Source organism: Cydia strobilella, chromosome 2, assembly GCF_947568885.1.
Source record: "Cydia strobilella chromosome 2, ilCydStro3.1, whole genome shotgun sequence".
Classification (NCBI taxonomy): domain Eukaryota; kingdom Metazoa; phylum Arthropoda; class Insecta; order Lepidoptera; family Tortricidae; genus Cydia; species Cydia strobilella.
This window is the reverse complement of record NC_086042.1, coordinates 2648182-2669298: the sequence shown is the minus strand read 5'-3', so window position 1 is coordinate 2669298 and position 21117 is coordinate 2648182. Positions and strand designations below refer to the sequence as shown.

Genomic DNA, 21117 nt, shown 5'->3' with positions numbered 1-21117 from the left:
TTGTTTGTGTGTGTACTCAAATGTTTAGTTTAGAATAAGCAAGCTTAGTCACTTGCTGATCAATTATAAAAATAAACGGCCCACATCATGTCGGGCCATGTTATGCAGTGTAGTTCCGTAGTTACCCATCCGTCAAAATATACTATTTGCAAAAACTCAAAAAAGACTTAACCGATCAGATTCGCTATAGTTTTCCATTAAATTCTTTACTAAGCTCTACTTTCACGATTTTTTCCATATTTTTTGGACTAGTGGTTCAAAAGTTAGAGGGGACACAAACATATTTTTTTCTTTCAACGCGAATATTTCCGTAAATATCACGTTTATCAAAAAAATGTTCTTAAAGACTCATATTCATTTTATAAGACCTATCCAATGACACCCCACAAAAAAAAAAAAAAACATCCCCACTTCTCGACCATGGTCTAACTTTTGAACCATGGGTCCAAAAAAATATGAAAAAAATCGTGAAAGTAAAGCTTATTAAAGACTTTCAAGGAAAACTATAGCAAACCCGGTGATCGGTTAAGCCACTTTTAAGTTTCTGCAAAAAGTATATTTTGCCGGGCGGGTAACTACGGAAGTACGAAACCATACACTGAGCATGACCCGACATGCTCTTGGCCGGTTTATTTTGATGATCAGCAGGTGACTCAACTTGCTTATTATATACTAAAAATTTCAGTTATGATGAACAACTACGAAGAAACGACGTTTTCTTATGTCGTCTATTTTTCATCTCTTTGTTAACTTAAACGCCCTGTAGCTCCTAAAGTAATGATCGTAGAGTAAAAATAAATATAACCTAATTTATAGAAAATTTTATGTAGAAACTTTTGTTCTAAGTAATTATAATGCTATTCGTACAGATATTCGAGATACGAGCAAAAATCTGAAAAAATATACATTCAAACCCCCTACACCCTCAGCTCACCCCCCACCCCCGAGGACTTTTAGTATGTTCATCTGGACACCGCAAGGTACAACTATACCAATTTTCAAAACTACACGAATTATTTCCGCAGTATTCTTTAATTTTCTTGGGTTATATTGAGAATTGCGAACTGTAGAGGAGAATTTTTGTCCAAACTGAAACGGAGACCTTCGCTAACGCTGGATCTATCAAAGGCCTACAGTATACGATGTATTGTTGAGGGCCTACTTTAAATTACCTATGTATAAGCAAAAATAAGTCATTATGAGCAGTTATTATGTTTTCTCCGTAGGTTATCACTTATCAGTTAACCTGTATTGTATAATAAGAGTGTTCTCTTTTCGTTTATCGTGTTGCGTATTAAATGTTTATGAATCAATTACGATGTTTATTATTGTGACTTTCAACTTTCTTTTCCTTTAGTTGCCATAAACTGTAAAGCAGCGTACTACGTAGGCGAACAACACGCGAACGCGAAGCGAAGCGATGCGGCGCGGGGTGAATCAATCCTTTGATACCTATAGAAGTGTCCTACGTGGGCGATCTCGTTACGAACGCGAACGCCGTGGGCCGGCCGCGCCGCGCCGCGCAGCTTCGCTTCGCGTTCGCGAATTGTTCGCTTACGTAAGACGCTGCGTAATGCGGTTGTCCTCTAGCAGTAAAATATATACAAATTATGCCATTTTGATTTGTCGAAATAAATACTCAAAATAACGGGAATCCTTTTTATACGTTTTTGGGCGCTAACAATTTTACACGATTAAGTCCCGTTGTAGTAAATAATAAAAATATACTTTACTACAATAGACAAGTCGAAAATTTAGTGTATTTTTTACTTTTGAGTCCGGTAAGAAGTTGTTACATATATTATAAATAAGATACCTTCCTAGCATTATTTTGGATATCTTAAAAAATAAATATAGACTAAACAATTTAGGTTGGGTAAGAAATTGTTAATAAGTATGTCCGTAATTATATCCTACCATTTGGATATCATAAAAATCCAACATTTATTTCGTAATTGAAATAGTGAAACCAATTAAGTAGGGTGCGTTGGGATAAGATTGAACGGGTTTTTCATGCGGGGTAAGATGCAAAATCCGCCCGTAATGCTTCGGCATACGGACGATTTTTTGTCTTACCCCTCATGAAAAACCTGTTCAATCTTACCCCAACGCACCCACAGAATATTCTAGAAATATCAAGAAGATCGACGATATTTCTCATTATCTCCGCCATTCATAATAATACTGATTCGCATACGGTCATTGTGATATTAATGGGTCATGTCTGATTAATATTTAGTCCAGGGCCCTTCATGTTTACATATGCGTGTGACATCAAGTCAGTGTAAGCAAATAAGTATCAATTAATCTTTGGGTATTATGGCTCCATCAATATTGTCGATGATTCCGCCAACGTTAGGGTTTAGGAAGGCACGTGCTTTATCATAGACATAGTATCATATACAAGTAGTTATAGACGCGCCGGGGGCGCTCAGGTAAAGTTTATTGCCGTCCATTGTCTTTGTGTCGGCATTTGCAAACTAAGATAAGGAATCCAAAATACATCGTAATTGGTTATCTCTATGGGAGGCGGAGTGTAGCTCGCTCGTACGGATCGAGGTAAATTTTTTCTAAAGTGGTTCATGTCCTCGATTGTACGAGTACATTAGCGTAATGTGTGCGAAAAATAGGAAATTCGAAACTAGTGACGGAAAATTAAAACACGACCGAAGGGTGTTGTGAATCGACACGAATTGCGAATTAGCTATTCGCACATATATCGTACAACGTTTTACAGTACATATGGCCTTTTAAATTTTCTACATAGTCACGTAATGGGCTAATTATCGCACCAGTGCGGTAAAGTATCACCATATCTACTGTAAAGTAAATTATGCTATGTACCTCCAGTAGAAATTATGAATCTTTGTCATATAATATTAACTGAAGTTCGAAACACCTATTGTAATAAATAGTTTAAGTAATAGTTTAAGTTCAAATAAATTGTAATGTACATATGTACATATAATAATTATGAATATTATGATGTTTGACGATAATTATTTAAAATACGTATAAGTTTGTGATTCAAATTTGTATTGTGTTTTTATAATGAATAAGCAAATTCTATTCTATTCTATTCTAAACATTTCGAAAAACCATGTACTTAATTGAATTTATTGTTTATAGCTATTAAGAAATGATTTGATGTAAGTAATAGTTTTTTTTCATTGTTTCAGATATTACAAGCAAAAATGACGATTCAAAATGTGCCAAGCAAAGGGAGAATATCTATAATAAAATTTCAGAATTTCACCATACAAAGAAGACGTAAGTATTATCATTTATCACAACACGATACATGGATTTATATGAAGGGTACACGGAAAGAACATGTCTAGTCACTTTAGTAACATTTTGAGTAATCGCGGTATTAAAATTTGGAACCATGTCAAAATGTATGATAATTCCGTGAAAAAAAAAAGTTGTGTTACATATATTATACAGTAGTAGCAAAAGATATAACTAATAGATTATTAAGAGCTGTACTTTTTGAGATGAAAATATAATTTTCCGAAAAAAGTGACTAAACATGTTCTTTCCTTGTACCTTTCATATGACATTTATTGATATTGATATTTAGGGCGCCAATGCACTGTAAAACTAAGTAATTAAAGCTATATGTAATAAAGTTATACGATAAATATGACAATAATTAATAAGCTACCTATGTTGATTCACAAAAACGTAAAGAATCTTTAAAAAGTTTATGATTTTTGTCGGCAACAAGTTGAAGTCAGACATAGAGTTAATGAATTGCCTGATAATTGATGTCAAATCGAATGATTGCTATACTTGCTTATCCAGGCGCTATACTTACTCTAGCTGCTGTTACTGATTCTACACAGACGAAGACGCGGGCAAAAACTAGTTATATATATATAGCTTTTGCCCGCGTCTTCAGCGTCAGCATCAGCAGACTAACCTAAAAATCCTGCTGACCTAAAAAATGAGCCGTGTGACGAAGCATTTAAGCGCAAATTGAGAAACCTTCTGTTGGATAACCCTCTGTACTCTATAAGTGACTTCATGGAATTGAATTTGTAATGATATATGTAATTTTATTTATGATTCAAATGATTTATTGTATTTTAAAAATGACATTTACTTCTTTTGTGATATTTTATTTTGTTTGACATTTAATGATGATTCTAAATAAGATTGACATCTATTTTTGACATGTTTTTGTTTATACATACTTATATGACGATCCTTATTGGGAGAGAAAATTATTTTAATTTATTTTGTATTTTTTAGTATGTAATGTTTGACGATCATCATAAGAAGATAAGCATAATTTTGACATTGATGCAAATTTATAGTGTAATTTTTATCCTAAAATAAATAAATCTAAATCTCATGAAATAAAACTATGAAAACGGATTCGAACTCTTTACAGCGTTCGTGGTCAACGGGTGACCACGAACGCTGTAAAGAGTTCGAAACGTCGGGATGTATTATAAATTCAATATACGCGAAATAATCCGTTTTCATAGTTTTATTTCATGAGTAACTATCGCGGTAACCGAAGACAATATTAAATCTAAATCTATTAGATTTAAGCTAGTTATTAATTTCGTTTACGTAGTACCACTGTATATATCTTGTATGTAAATAAATTTATAGCGGAATAAAAGTGTGTAATAATATTGTTTTGTTTTGTTTCAGAGCCTGTAATACGATTAGTGTATGGTTTCCTTCTAGTCCTCATAGCGATCATTATGGTGATTATAGACCCCGTACAAATGATCACAAATTGGGTAAGTTAACTTATATATTTTATATACATAACACAACTGAAAACGGAGTAGTGTATTTAAGAGGCCCAAAAATGGGTTGACAAAAAAAAATTGAATATTTTTCTTACTGCACGTCTTTTACAAAATGTTATTAATAAATAAAACTTCAATTATTTAACTAAAATAAAGCTTATTATCTTCAAAATATTCTCCTTTACCTATGATACAAAAATGATTAAAAGGTTAAAAGTGGTCTTGATTGAAAAAGTCTTTCGTGATTTTTTCGTGAATTTTACATAATCTCGCATTGCGACGAACAAACTCAGTGGAATTCTGGAATTTTTCGTGGTTCGACGATTGAACTATTAAGTGGAATTTTTGGATTCCTCTTGGTTTGATGGTCGAACTAAGTGGAATATAAAATTCATTGTCGTCCGACATGACGGACAAGACTGTGGGACCACGCGGAAAACGTTCGCCAAAAGGTCGTCAATCTGCTGTCGCGGGGCGAGGTAATTCGAATCGGGGCGGGGCGGTGTGTGGCCGTTCTGTATGATAATTTGATAATACTATTACTTATTCTGTGCCTGTATGCTGAAGTGTCACTCAGCCCTCCTGGTCATAAATACACCTTGAGTCTTTGTAACAAGGTTTATTGTCATTTAACATTGTAGACCGTACCCTTGACTCGTGTTTCGTCTATCCACGTAAACAGTCCAGTTTTACTTAATGCAGTTACAACGGGTGTTAAACGGCTGCCCCCTAACACCGGTTATGGTGCGACGTCAATATGACAATCTTTTTACCATATTTGTGACAAAATGTATCTTATTTTTAAGCCCGTAAGTGATGCTGCTTGATGACAAATCTTGAGGTCATAGATTGGCAAGATTAGGTACAGTTTGTAGTTTGGTCTTCTTGAAAATATTTTGATGGTGAGATGATGTTGACGTGATAACGTCTTTTAAATGCCGATGAACACCGGTAGCACGGAGACTATATAAAGGAGCCAAATCTCTATGTATGAAAAGTGTCCAACAAAAAACAGTAATTAGGCGGCGCCACCATACACCGAAATACTACCAAAAACAACCTACGTAATTTGGTCGGGTTATTTGTTGCCTTATATGGCTTATGTCCCAGAGCCTAACTAGCGCCACCGGAGAGATTAGGAACTATTATTTAAAGCTGAAAGCGGTCACTTTTGCAACAATTCTGCCATAAGAGATGTGCATCCTTTCTATACTATCCATAACCGGTAGGATGCACGAAAAAGTGTCACGTTGTGGACAGATCTTCATGGTAACGTTACGGCCTTTCATCAATGTTTTCTTATAACGTCATCATTATCACGAAAAATTATCGTCCGTAAACCGACTTTACCAACCATATTTTTTACTGTTTTACTTTTTGAAAAATGTTCTGATTTCTGATCCAAAATAGAAGTTATGCCTCTAGCGTTGAATGATTGTCCCTATTTCATTTTATATGGCGTAACTGTCACGTAATAGTAGATTGTTAACCAAGGGCTGAAAGGCACCCATTTCTGTCTAGGTAGTTTAGTGCAATAGTCTGAGAACCCACTAACCCGTTAACCGGAAAACCGTTAACCCAGTGTCAAATTGTACTGGTAACCATGGTAACTCCAGGTTTAACCAGTTAACCGCGGGTTAGTGGAATGGTGGAAGTGGCGCTTATTGCGATAATATTGACATAACTCCGAGCAAGGGTGAGTCAGGGTCGGGGCAGTTCGATTAGACATTGCTTATAATGATAATTGCTATGAATCGATAAATTGATTAATATTTATACTTAATTTATACTTAATCAAATCTTATTGTAGTAGCGTGATTGATACGGGAACTATGAAAAATGTTATTTTCGACGGGATTAAGAGCAAATATGTTTTCAGTCTTGAACCTTAAAAACCCCGCAGGCTTTAGCTACAGATTTTTAGAATCCTGCGCTGCTTGGCTTTCAATATACCTAAGGCCTTGCAAATAAGCAGAAAATTTACCTGTTCGTGACAAATAACTGTAATCAGAAAACCTACCGAATACCGAATTTACAATTAATAGGTACAGTCGCCATCAGATATATCGGAGCGGCCGAGGTGCTCAAAAATATCTGAACACGCACCTAGCGCCATGACAATAGAGGCGTGTTCAGATATTTGTGAGAGCCTCGGCCGCTCTGATATATCTGATGGCGACTGTACATGCGACGAACAGATTCTTTGAGGTGATAATTAAGCGATAATTTAATTATTTTTTGAGTATATTTCCTTATAGCTCATGTAAACAATTCATAATTTATAAAACACAAAATTATAATAATTAGTTAGTGTTTCTGGGCATTTTCCGTAATTCGACAACCATTGTGCCTATTTTGCGTGAAACGAGGTAGTGCTACTCTAACCACCCCAGCTCCTCCATGAAGCCTAGCAATGTTTTTAGGTTGCCAACTGCCTCTTTTAGTGTGCTCGGAGTCCCTAGGTATTTGCTCCTGTATACTTCTACCTGTTTGCATGTTTTATAATATAATATATATAATATAATATAATATAATATAATATAATATAATATAATATAATATAATATAATATAATATAATATAATATAATATAATATAATATAATATAATATAATATAATATAATATAATATAATATAATATAATAAAGGTCACTAGCAAGAAAGCACAAATTCAATGTCAATAACCTTTGGTGGAAAGAAACTTTAACGCAACCACAGGTAATAGAAAACGATACTGCAAAGCTAATGTGGGAGATACCGGTTCAAACAGACGTAACAGTAGCTCACAATAGACCAGATATTATATACATAAATAAAATACAAAAGCACATATACTTAATAGATATTACTGTTCCATTAGACTACAACATAGGACCAAAAGAGGTGGAAAAACTGAGCAAATATCACCTACTAAGAACAGAAGTAACGAGATTATGGAAAATGCCTGCCACAGTAATCCCGATAGTAATAGGAGCCACCGGTATTGTAGCCAAAAACTTACACAGATATATAGACAAACTAGATGCACAAATAAACATACACATTTTACAAAAGCAAGCAGCCATCCATACAACTACTATTTTATCTAAAGTACTAGGAAATACTATATATATTGGGGAAGCCGATGCTCCTCTTCCTTGAGTGTCTCAAGGCGGGACATCGACTTAATACCGATTTTTAAAGTCGAGAAAAGAAAAACTTTAAACCTAATATAATATAATATAATATAATATAATATAATATAATATAATATAATATAATATAATATAATATAATATAATATAATATAATATAATATAATATAATATAATATAATATTACTACTGGACGTGTCATATTAATACCAAAAGATGACAACACGGCAGACCGACCATGTATAAAGTACTAACTTCAGTAATAGCCAACGAACTCTATATCCATTGTGATAACAACAATATAATAGCACCGGAACAACGAGGCTGCCGTCGACGCGCCAGGGGCTGCAAAGACCATCTCATGGTGAACAAGGCCATACTTGAAGACGCGCATAAGTGTCAAAAAAACTTGAGTATGGGGTGGGTTGACTATCGGAAAGCTTTTGATAGTATTTCACACGAATGGCTCCTAAAAATTTTAGACCTGTATAAGTGCCCGAGGTCTATCAGAGGCTTTCTCGAGATAGTCATGCCTACTTGGAATGTTACCATGACAGCTTATGGCGCGAACGTCGCAGTCACTACAGATCCTATCTACATTCGACGTGAAATATTTCAGGGAGATTCTCTATCACCTTTACTGTTTTGTTTAGCGATAAATCCTCTCTCACAGATCTTAAATAAATATCAATCAAAAGGATACTTATTAAAAGATAGTATACACATCAATCATTTACTATATATGGACGACCTAAAAGTTTATGCAAACAGTAGAAATAATTTGAAAGTATTACTGGATAGTACCGAAGTATTTACAAACGACATAGGTATGAGTTTTGGACTAAATAAATGCAACATATTACACTTAACTGCCGGAAGAAGGAGTAGAACTGAAGGACAGGGACACATACTACTTAGCGGTGAAGAATTTCAGTATTTGGGAGTTACAGAAAGTTACAAGTATTTGGGCATCAGTGAATCAGGAAAAATTGATCACAGTGAACTTAGACAACAGATACAAAAAAAATACTTTAAGAGAGTGAAGCTCCTAGCTAACACCCACCCACCCACCTTAATTCACGAAATCTCATTAAATCTATTAACACTTACGCAGTTCCCGTTCTGTTATACTCCTTTGGTATAGTCAACTACAAATTAATAGACTTGAAAGTAATAGATACAAAAACAAGAAAATTATTAGCCATGAATAAAGCTCAGCAACAGAAAGCAGATGTTAGTAGACTTTACTTACCAATAGATAGAGGTGGTAGAGGATTAATGAATATGGAATATGTATACAAAACACAAATAATTAAATACAAACAATATTTACGAAACGAAAGTGACCACTTAATAAAGGCAATAGTAACACATGATAGAAACCGGGACAAATACTCAATCGAAAAGGATGCGATAGAATTCTGTACAGAGATGGAAATAGCAGGAGATAGGAACTGGACCGACGAAGAAATCAAATCAGCTATAGTTAAGAAGAATATTAATATATGGAAGAGCAAGCCTCTTCACGGCCAATTCCTTAAATCAGTGCTAGAAAAGACAAACATAGACACCGAGTACTCATTCAGATGGCTCAAGAAGCAACCGATATCTCCTACATTAGAAGCATCCATATTTGCCATTCAAGATCAAGCTGTAATTACTAATCAAATCGAGAGAGACATACTCAAAAAAGATGTGGATGGTAGGTGCCGGCTTTGTCTTGCGAAAGATGAAACCGTTCAACATATAGTTTCGGGATGCGAGAGACTGGCTGGCACTTACTATACCAGAAGGCACAACAACATTGTTCAATATGTACACTGGTCACTAGCAAGAAAGCATAAATTCAATGTCAATAACCTTTGGTGGAAAGAAACTTTAACGCAACCACAGGTAATAGAAAACGATACTGCAAAGCTAATGTGGGAGATACCGGTTCAAACAGACGTAACAGTAGCTCACAATAGACCCGATATTATATACATAAATAAAATACAAAAGCACATATCATCATCATCATCATCATCATGTCAGCCGATAGACGTCCACTGCTGGACATAGGCCTCCCCCAAGGCTCGCCACTCCGACCGATCCTGTGCCGCTCGCAACCACCGAATTCCCGCGACTTTCACCAGGTCGTCGCTCCATCTCGTTGGAGGCCTACCGGCAGTTCGTCTTCCGGTACGCGGACGCCACTCCAGAACCTTCCGGCCCCACCGGCCATCAGTTCTGCGAGCAATGTGCCCCGCCCACTGCCACTTAAGGTTTGCAATTCTGCGAGCTATATCGGTGACCCTAGTTCTACTGCGGATATCATCATTTCTGACACAAAGCACATATACTTAATAGATATTACTGTTCCATCAGACTACAACATAGGACCAAAAGAGGTGGAAAAACTGAGCAAATATCACCTACTAAGAACAGAAGTAACGAGATTATGGAAAATGCCTGCCACAGTAATCCCGATAGTAATAGGAGCCACCGGTATTGTAGCCAAAAACTTACACAGATATATAGACAAACTAGATGCACAAATAAACATACACATTTTACAAAAGCAAGCAGCCATCCATACAACTACTATTTTATCTAAAGTACTAGGAAATACTATATATATTGGGGAAGCCGATGCTCCTCTTCCTTGAGTGTCTCAAGGCGGGACATCGACTTAATACCGATTTTTAAAGTCGAGAAAAGAAAAACTTTAAACCTAATATAATATAATATTACTACTGGACGTGTCATATTAATACCAAAAGATGACAACACGGCAGACCGACCATGTATAAAGTACTAACTTCAGTAATAGCCAACGAACTCTATATCCATTGTGATAACAACAATATAATAGCACCGGAACAACGAGGCTGCCGTCGACGCGCCAGGGGCTGCAAAGACCATCTCATGGTGAACAAGGCCATACTTGAAGACGCGCATAAGTGTCAAAAAAACTTGAGTATGGGGTGGGTTGACTATCGGAAAGCTTTTGATAGTATTTCACACGAATGGCTCCTAAAAATTTTAGACCTGTATAAGTGCCCGAGGTCTATCAGAGGCTTTCTCGAGATAGTCATGCCTACTTGGAATGTTACCATGACAGCTTATGGCGCGAACGTCGCAGTCACTACAGATCCTATCTACATTCGACGTGAAATATTTCAGGGAGATTCTCTATCACCTTTACTGTTTTGTTTAGCGATAAATCCTCTCTCACAGATCTTAAATAAATATCAATCAAAAGGATACTTATTAAAAGATAGTATACACATCAATCATTTACTATATATGGACGACCTAAAAGTTTATGCAAACAGTAGAAATAATTTGAAAGTATTACTGGATAGTACCGAAGTATTTACAAACGACATAGGTATGAGTTTTGGACTAAATAAATGCAACATATTACACTTAACTGCCGGAAGAAGGAGTAGAACTGAAGGACAGGGACACATACTACTTAGCGGTGAAGAATTTCAGTATTTGGGAGTTACAGAAAGTTACAAGTATTTGGGCATCAGTGAATCAGGAAAAATTGATCACAGTGAACTTAGACAACAGATACAAAAAAAATACTTTAAGAGAGTGAAGCTCCTAGCTAACACCCACCCACCCACCTTAATTCACGAAATCTCATTAAATCTATTAACACTTACGCAGTTCCCGTTCTGTTATACTCCTTTGGTATAGTCAACTACAAATTAATAGACTTGAAAGTAATAGATACAAAAACAAGAAAATTATTAGCCATGAATAAAGCTCAGCAACAGAAAGCAGATGTTAGTAGACTTTACTTACCAATAGATAGAGGTGGTAGAGGATTAATGAATATGGAATATGTATACAAAACACAAATAATTAAATACAAACAATATTTACGAAACGAAAGTGACCACTTAATAAAGGCAATAGTAACACATGATAGAAACCGGGACAAATACTCAATCGAAAAGGATGCGATAGAATTCTGTACAGAGATGGAAATAGCAGGAGATAGGAACTGGACCGACGAAGAAATCAAATCAGCTATAGTTAAGAAGAATATTAATATATGGAAGAGCAAGCCTCTTCACGGCCAATTCCTTAAATCAGTGCTAGAAAAGACAAACATAGACACCGAGTACTCATTCAGATGGCTCAAGAAGCAACCGATATCTCCTACATTAGAAGCATCCATATTTGCCATTCAAGATCAAGCTGTAATTACTAATCAAATCGAGAGAGACATACTCAAAAAAGATGTGGATGGTAGGTGCCGGCTTTGTCTTGCGAAAGATGAAACCGTTCAACATATAGTTTCGGGATGCGAGAGACTGGCTGGCACTTACTATACCAGAAGGCACAACAACATTGTTCAATATGTACACTGGTCACTAGCAAGAAAGCACAAATTCAATGTCAATAACCTTTGGTGGAAAGAAACTTTAACGCAACCACAGGTAATAGAAAACGATACTGCAAAGCTAATGTGGGAGATACCGGTTCAAACAGACGTAACAGTAGCTCACAATAGACCAGATATTATATACATAAATAAAATACAAAAGCACATATACTTAATAGATATTACTGTTCCATCAGACTACAACATAGGACCAAAAGAGGTGGAAAAACTGAGCAAATATCACCTACTAAGAACAGAAGTAACGAGATTATGGAAAATGCCTGCCACAGTAATCCCGATAGTAATAGGAGCCACCGGTATTGTAGCCAAAAACTTACACAGATATATAGACAAACTAGATGCACAAATAAACATACACATTTTACAAAAGCAAGCAGCCATCCATACAACTACTATTTTATCTAAAGTACTAGGAAATACTATATATATTGGGGAAGCCGATGCTCCTCTTCCTTGAGTGTCTCAAGGCGGGACATCGACTTAATACCGATTTTTAAAGTCGAGAAAAGAAAAACTTTAAACCTAATATAATATAATATAATATAATATAATATAATATAATATAATATAATATAATATAATATAATATAATATAATATAATATAATATGATATAATATATAGACACAGATATATAGACAAACTAGATGCACAAATAAACATACACATTTTACAAAAGCAAGCAGCCATCCATACAACTACTATTTTATCTAAAGTACTAGGAAATACTATATATATTGGGGAAGCCGATGCTCCTCTTCCTTGAGTGTCTCAAGGCGGGACATCGACTTAATACCGATTTTTAAAGTCGAGAAAAGAAAAACTTTAAACCTAATATAATATATAAAGGTTATTGACATATTCAATGTCAATAACCTTTGGTGGAAAGAAACTTTAACGCAACCACAGGTAATAGAAAACGATACTGCAAAGCTAATGTGGGAGATACCGGTTCAAACAGACGTAACAGTAGCTCACAATAGACCAGATATTATATACATAAATAAAATACAAAAGCACATATACTTAATAGATATTACTGTTCCATCAGACTACAACATAGGACCAAAAGAGGTGGAAAAACTGAGCAAATATCACCTACTAAGAACAGAAGTAACGAGATTATGGAAAATGCCTGCCACAGTAATCCCGATAGTAATAGGAGCCACCGGTATTGTAGCCAAAAACTTACACAGATATATAGACAAACTAGATGCACAAATAAACATACACATTTTACAAAAGCAACCAGCCATCCATACAACTACTATTTTATCTAAAGTACTAGGAAATACTATATATATTGGGGAAGCCGATGCTCCTCTTCCTTGAGTGTCTCAAGGCGGGACATCGACTTAATACCGATATTTAAAGTCGAGAAAAGAAAAACTTTAAACCTAATATAATATAATATAACATAATATAATATAATATAATATAATATAATATAATATAATATAATATAATATAATATAATATAATATAATATAATATAATATAATATAATATAATATAATATAATATAATATAATATAATATAATATAATATAATATAATATAATATAATATAATATAATATAATATAATATAATATAATATAATATAATGTTTTTGCCCGCGACTTCGTCTGCGTGGACTTAGTTACCCCAGCTAGAGTAAGAATAGCGCCTGGAGAAAGTCTTATAGCAATTATTCAATTTGAGCATATTATGCACACAAATTAGCAGACACTTCATTAATTATCTCAATTCCACCCCGCTTTTTACTTTCTTAAGGGATGATATTCGGGATAAAAACTATCCTATGTCCTTCTCAGGGACTCAACCTATCTCTATGCCAAATTTCATCTAAATCGATTCAGCGGTTTAAGCGTGAAGAGGGAACACACAGACAGACAGATAGACAGACAGACTTTCGCATTTATAATATTAGTATGGATTTATATATATATATAAATTATAATAATTATTAGATACCGTAAAATGTGCCCCCACTGGGTAATTGAACTCCAACAGTTTTTACATATGAAACTATATCACAACCACATTTATTTTATGTGTTACAAGATTATAGTAGTGATGGTCTACTAAATCTAACTAACTACCACAATATACATTTTAAATTAAATTTAGAATTTTACCTATTTTGCTCAAATTTTTTCCGGTAATCTAGTTTTTATTAAGCGTTTTGATTAATAAAAGTTGTTATTTACCTTTTAACGTATAAAAAGTCCTATTTTGTATCGAAACTTACTGTAGTTTAAAGATGACTTTGATGATTCAGCGTTAACTCGACATTCCTTATTTAGGTGCTAACTTTAAATATGTTTGTTCCTCTATCTACTGTATCACGATCAATAATAGTTTCCTTGTTATCAATCTATCGAAGTCAAACAAGTCAAGGCCCACATAGTCTGCAAACAGAATGCAACTGTTTGGTCACATAAATTGTGTTAATGTATGCGTGTTAACTAGATGTAACAACGCATAGTTAAGGGTCCCCGGCAAGATCGGTTCTGCATACAAAGGTAGTTGCGCTCTCATTTTAAAACAACTAGCTAGTTTGCTCTAAAACTTTGTCCTTACAATAGGGTAAGACATATCTTTGTCTGTAATTAGTTTATGTAGCTTCATATCAGTACAACATCATGAAATCTAACCCTAGGTCAACTTCTAAATTCCATGGACTCAATATCAGTTACCCATGTCATAATTCTGCTCATTTTGAAAAATCTATTCTTTTCATGTCTGTCAAAATCTTCAACCATTTGCCAAATGACTTAAAATCCTTGGATTGTCAAGGTTTTAAAACCAAATTATTTAAGTGGTGTTTACAAAAAATGTTCTACTCGGTTAATGAACACTTTGTATCCACCAACGCCTAATAACTGTTATAATATTTTATTATTATTATTACTTTTTAGGTACTGTATTAGCTTGACATAAAATTGTTATGAAAATTATGTGTTGCCACTTTTCTGTATGCATGACATTGACCTGTTATTATTATTCTCTATTATTATTACTAATACTTATTTTTTTTTCTGACATTTTTATACTTTTATTTTAATTTTATAGGTTTTAATGACATGCACATTGAGAGTCAAAGAGTATTGTACGCCAAATTCAGGCTGATTGTGATGTAACCAAATACTAACCCTACCACCATTTATAACCACTCACATTCAAACAATAAAAATTTGTATTTGTATTTGTATTTATACCATAGTTAAAAAAATACAGCGAATTAAAGTTTTTCATACAAAACTTGTTTTTGCTCTATTTCGTTTGTTTTATAAACTGGAGCTATATAAACTAATTACAGACCTAGATATACCTCATGTCATTGTATGTGCAAAGTTTCATTACAATCCAACGCGAAGTTTTAAAATGAGAACGAAACTTTTGTATGGGAAGATGTAATTCGGCCGAGCTTGCCGGGGACTCTCAATGCTTTTTAATAGACCTCAGTAAGGACTCTTGATAAAAAGCTAGTAATTTTATCCACGATTTGTTGATTTTTAGCGGCTCAAACACACTTTGCAAGAAGCAAGAAAAGTTAGTTTGTCTTACGCACACGCACATTGACATAATTCGAGATCTAACACATTTTTATTATTTAATACCTATCGCATAATTATGCAAGTAAAGCTAATTTTAATTCTTTTTTTCTTCCCTACCTTAAAAGTCTAAACGTTACACTAACGGCACCAACCACAACATAGAGTAACTTATACTAGAGCGGTACTGTCATAGTACATTTTGTAACCACAGTAAATTCACTGCCATCTATCGACACACTTTAAAACTAAAAATGAAGATTTATAAAAATACGATAAAATGTATTTAAATGTGGATAAATGATTTTTTTTATTTGCATTAATTATTTTTATGATTTTGACCTATGTTCTTTCACTGATATGCGTTAAAATTGTTAAATAACAAACGAAACCGTCAACGCCATTTATACGACAGTAGGCCAAAGCTAGTAGCGCCCTCTGATCGAGAGTCAAATTTTCTTGATTTTCGAGGCACGTTTTTTCCGTAGACTGTATCCATCTATTACGGAGTTATATCTATCTTTGACCACAATTAAGAGAATGATTAACTTCAAGCAACAGAGAACTATGAAACTTTCCATACAATAAAATTTTGCAAACGGTAAAACGGTGACAGACGGTTTGGTGCAACCGGTCCTGAGTCTTCCAAATTAGAATCTCGCTAGAATTTGATTTAGTCAAAGACAATCTATTATGTTATGCCTCCTTACGTCATAGATTACGACGAATACGAAGTACGGTCCCTGACCCTGCGCGGTGCCGCATTGAAAAACCGCGCACGCGTCACTTAGCTGCCACTTTCCTTAATCCATCATAGGATCCACGAGACAGGCAGAATAATACGGAAGTTTTCCGGCCTTCGTTTTCTTTTATATCCTGTTTATTTGGATGTATTCCAGAATCCTTGCATGTCTGATTTAAGACACACACACACACACACACACAGACGGTTTCCATGCTATCTTGCGTAAGCGCTCAGCCTCCTTAATGCAACGAGCAAGAAGCAGTCCCAACAGCTTTCTGAAAGTATTATCCGATAGATACGACTGTCGAATATGGAGGCACCTGGTGGTTTTAACTGGGCGACCTGTATGTTGACCTGTATGGTGTTTTGTTCTTTTTTAGTTGTAGGTTAACTTTATTAGGTACTTAGCTTAAGACAAACCATCTTTCACTGAAAGTTATTATGGTTGCACCCCTTTCAAGTTTTGAGTCCCGGAAAGTCCTTCGTATTTAATTCTATTTTATTCGGTTCAGCGGTGTAAGCGTGAAGATGAAGCAGACAAAGAGACAGACAAGCTACCTACTTTTGCATTTATTTACTTATTACTATTAATAAGCCCCTACCCTATCTATGTCCCTAAATACTAAAGTACCTAAAGATTTATTGTCTTATCATCTTCCTCGCGTTATCCCGGCATTTTGCCACGGCTCATAGGAGCCTGGGGTCCGCTTGACAACGAATCCTAATGACGTAGGCACTAGTTTTTACAAAAGCGACTGCCATCTGACCTTGCAACCCAGAGGGGGAACTAGGTCTTGGTAGGATTAGTCCGGTTTCCTCACGATTGTTTTCCTTCACCGAAAAGACACTAGTAAATATCAAATGATATTTTGTACATAAGTTCCGAAAGACTCATTGGTACGAGCCTGGGTTTGAACCCCGGACCTCCCTCCCCGGGGATTAAAGGTTTAATGTCTATTAGGTACATATTAGCGTGTCAAATATTGTTAAATAGAAGGAAGACTGTAAGGTTACAGTACAGCCTCGTCTCTGGCCTTCGTTGTATATCAGGTCGAATACAAAATCACATTCGCGGAGTTTATGTCACCAAAACATGTGAACTGGAAAAATACCAATGTCAGTTAGGTATAAATATGTAGCTGGTACTAGTCGTAAAGGGAAACATTAGTGTTTAGCATTTTTCCATACAAACGTTCTCGACATTTTCTTCTCTGGATTTTGACCCTATTAGAGGATTTTTTTTTTAAATATGAGTTTGTATATTGATATTATCAGTACCAGTGTCTGTACGTGCTTTTTTTAATATTTCGGTTTTTATAAGAACTAGGTTACTTCAAACAGCACTAAAACGGCCAAAAAATGCGCCAAAAACAAACGCCCAGTATACAAAATCGGCAACAGTAATCGCAAAAACCAAACGATCAAACACATACGGTGATACGTATAGGCTACGGTAACTGCTTACCATCAGGCGGGCCGTATGCTTGATTGCCACCGACGTGGTATAAAAAAACATGTAATTTCTTTCTCATTCCGTTCCCAAAATTTCGTTACGATTGGTTAAGTTTTCGAAGATTTGTATAAACATATTATATTATTACCTCTTCTTCATACTTTACAAATAAAGGACAAGGAAAAGCTCTCATATCGTCTCTATACTTACTCAACCTCGTGTCTGCAACACTCATTTGATGACAAAAACACCCGTATTCCGAATGAAAGAAAAGCGACGTTTCCATCAAATGATTATGATTATAGCGACAATATGCGGCCTTTGCCCTTGTCACTGTAGATTGAAGATAACGAAACCTGTGTCATCTTAGTCTTAGCTGACTTTGGGTTTGCGGTATTTCCCCTGTTTGAGGACATCTGCAAACAACAAATATAATTTAATAGTACATTGTGCAACGTACGGGGGGATAAGTGAAATATTGAACGAGAATTAAAGACTCGAGTAACAATATTCTTACCCCCGGAGTTATACTATACACACAATGTTTTTCATCACACTTGCGAAGAAAAAACTAAATTTTAAGCGAAATCATTCTTCAATACGGTGACATTTCAAACAGGCCTTTGTCCTTCACCAACAACACCTGCATAAAATAAGATCTTTTTCGAGCAAGTGTGATGGAAAGAATATACTAGTGGCTCTGTGAGCTGTAGACCTTGTGAGAAGCTTCACAAGCTTAAAAAATGTAAAAATAATAAAAAATACTTACTTCTTTGAATCATAGACCGTACTGGCACTTAAGTCCTTCACAAATTTATTGAAAAACTTCACAGTAGTAAAAATCTAACCAGCAGTTTTGAAGATTTGAAGTATCAGGTCCTTACATAGACAAATTTACGCGTAAAAACCTAGCGAGGTTTAGACTAGCAAGAACTTGCATGCAATTTACGTTACATTGCGGTATCTGATCAAACTTTTGAATGCAGTTTACCTTAGTAGTCGGCAATGTAACGTAAAATACATTTATCAACATCGATGTTGATAAATGTATATTTTGTGCGGGGCTCGGAACCGGTATTGAAATACCGGTTAATATCGTTCCTAAACCGTTATTTTATTTCGTTCATTAACAAACCGGTTCATTGATGGAACGCGAACTTTAAAATTTAGTTCTAGAGGGAACTCAATTTTAAAGTTCTCTCAACCGGTAAGACTCTTCTTGTTTTTTTTCGAGGAACGATATTTTAATAACGGTTAATCTCAGCCGTCTCGAATTCTTGATGTTAACTTGAAAAGTGCTTGGCAAGTGCAAATATAGACAAAAATAATTTTGTCTCTATTTTTGTGTCTATTTATGCCGATATTTTGGGTTTAATGAAAGAACCTGAAAATAAGTAATAATATAGTTACCTACTTATGTTTTCGTCACCTACCAGAAAAATCATAGATTTCTCAGTAAGTACTACCTAGCAATGAAAAGCTTTTTTTATATATGTAAACCCTGTAATAACCGGCAATAATTTAAACTTTTAATGTATACCTAACATATAGCGACCTACTAAGTTAATTCATTAACATAATACATTTTTAATTAAGTCTATTTATCATCTTCCTCGCGTTGTCCCGGCATTTTGCCGCGGCTCATGGGCGCCTGGGGTCCGCTTGGCAACTAATAAGTTAGGCCCATTAGACGTCCAAATTAAATACATGTATGTCTATAAATTAATAATGAATTGGGCTATTAATTCCCAATGCCACGTTATTTAAACAAATTCATTCACAAAAGTGACCGATCTGATATTATGAGATAAACTCGTGAATCCTCCGTGAAGTTAAAAAGTTCACCGAGCACATTTTTACCCGATATTAAATCATCTATTTGAAGTTTTTAGGGTCATGTATCTGATACATTGAGTGTTTTTAGCCCTTAGCCATAATCAGATAGAATGTATGTAGGTATAGATCATCTCAACAACTTTTATTATTAGGATAACCCCGAAATCGGGAAAAATATTTGAGAATTACATCGATGTAATTCGAAAATTCGATACGATACGATACGATACGATACGATACCATACCATACCATACCATACCATACCATACCATACCATACCATACCATAAAAAAAATGTAATAAAAGTATGAAGTGGCAGTTCATGGCCTTCACCAAATTAAAAAGCTACTTTGTTTCACTCCCTGGAGTGAGGAAAGTCGCACTTTCCTCACTCCAGGGAATGACGAAAGTAGGCTTGTTCGAGCTGCTGAGGTGAAAATTAAATTGCATCTTCCGCAATTAAAACTGTGAGGTATATGAGGATACAAAAATGAATTTGATTTTTACATTGAAATTGTAAACACTTTTTTATTACCAATAAATTATACTTAACGTCCCGTCTGTGTGTAATAAAGTTCCTGACCAAAGTTTTAGGCATATAAATTTAGCATTTTTTTGAGGATATTCTTTTAGATTTTGTTTATCAATAGGGAAGTTTCCTCTACCTACTTATAATAAATTATTTCACACCGTGCACGAAATAAAGCGCCAGATAATTATTAGAAAAACATAGATAGCAGTTATTTTTAAACATAAATCCTATTTAATAAATCTGATAGAAATATAAAAAGTAGGTGAGTTGTCCGTGACGTCACTATACTCGTTTTCATATAAATTCCATATTAGTAAATCATTTTGACAGTTCTAAAAAGAAGCTGATTTGACTAGTATTAGGAAAGTAGCCTATTGTGAAGGTCATCTCGAATACTAGATTGTAAATTGTAACTAATCTAGTACCAAGATCTTAATATTATTAATCTTGATAGACTAAAAGAAGGTCGTGTTTCGATTTTAATCTTGCTATTCGATAAGGACGATGTTTTAGGGTTCCGTACCTCAAAAGGAAAAAAAACGGAACCCTTATAGGATCACTCGTGCGTCTGTCTGTCTGTCCGTCTATCATAGCCTATTTTCACCGAAACTACTGGACCAATTAAGTTGAAATTTGGTACACATATGTAAGTTTGTGACCCAAAGACGGACATGTAACGT

The 21117-nt window shown here is 34.9% G+C and overlaps 1 protein-coding gene across 1 annotated transcript in view; it reads left to right on the top strand.

Annotated features, from left to right (window-relative positions):
• The window catches only part of LOC134749195 (lysosome membrane protein 2-like), a 51190-nt gene that overhangs the window by 10685 nt on the left and 19388 nt on the right, over positions 1–21117 (top strand). Inside the window, exons 2-3 of the mRNA XM_063684063.1 lie at positions 3180–3270; positions 4669–4760. Coding sequence (XP_063540133.1) covers positions 3180–3270; positions 4669–4760 — 183 coding nt within the window. The remainder of the gene's footprint in view (positions 1–3179; positions 3271–4668; positions 4761–21117) is intronic.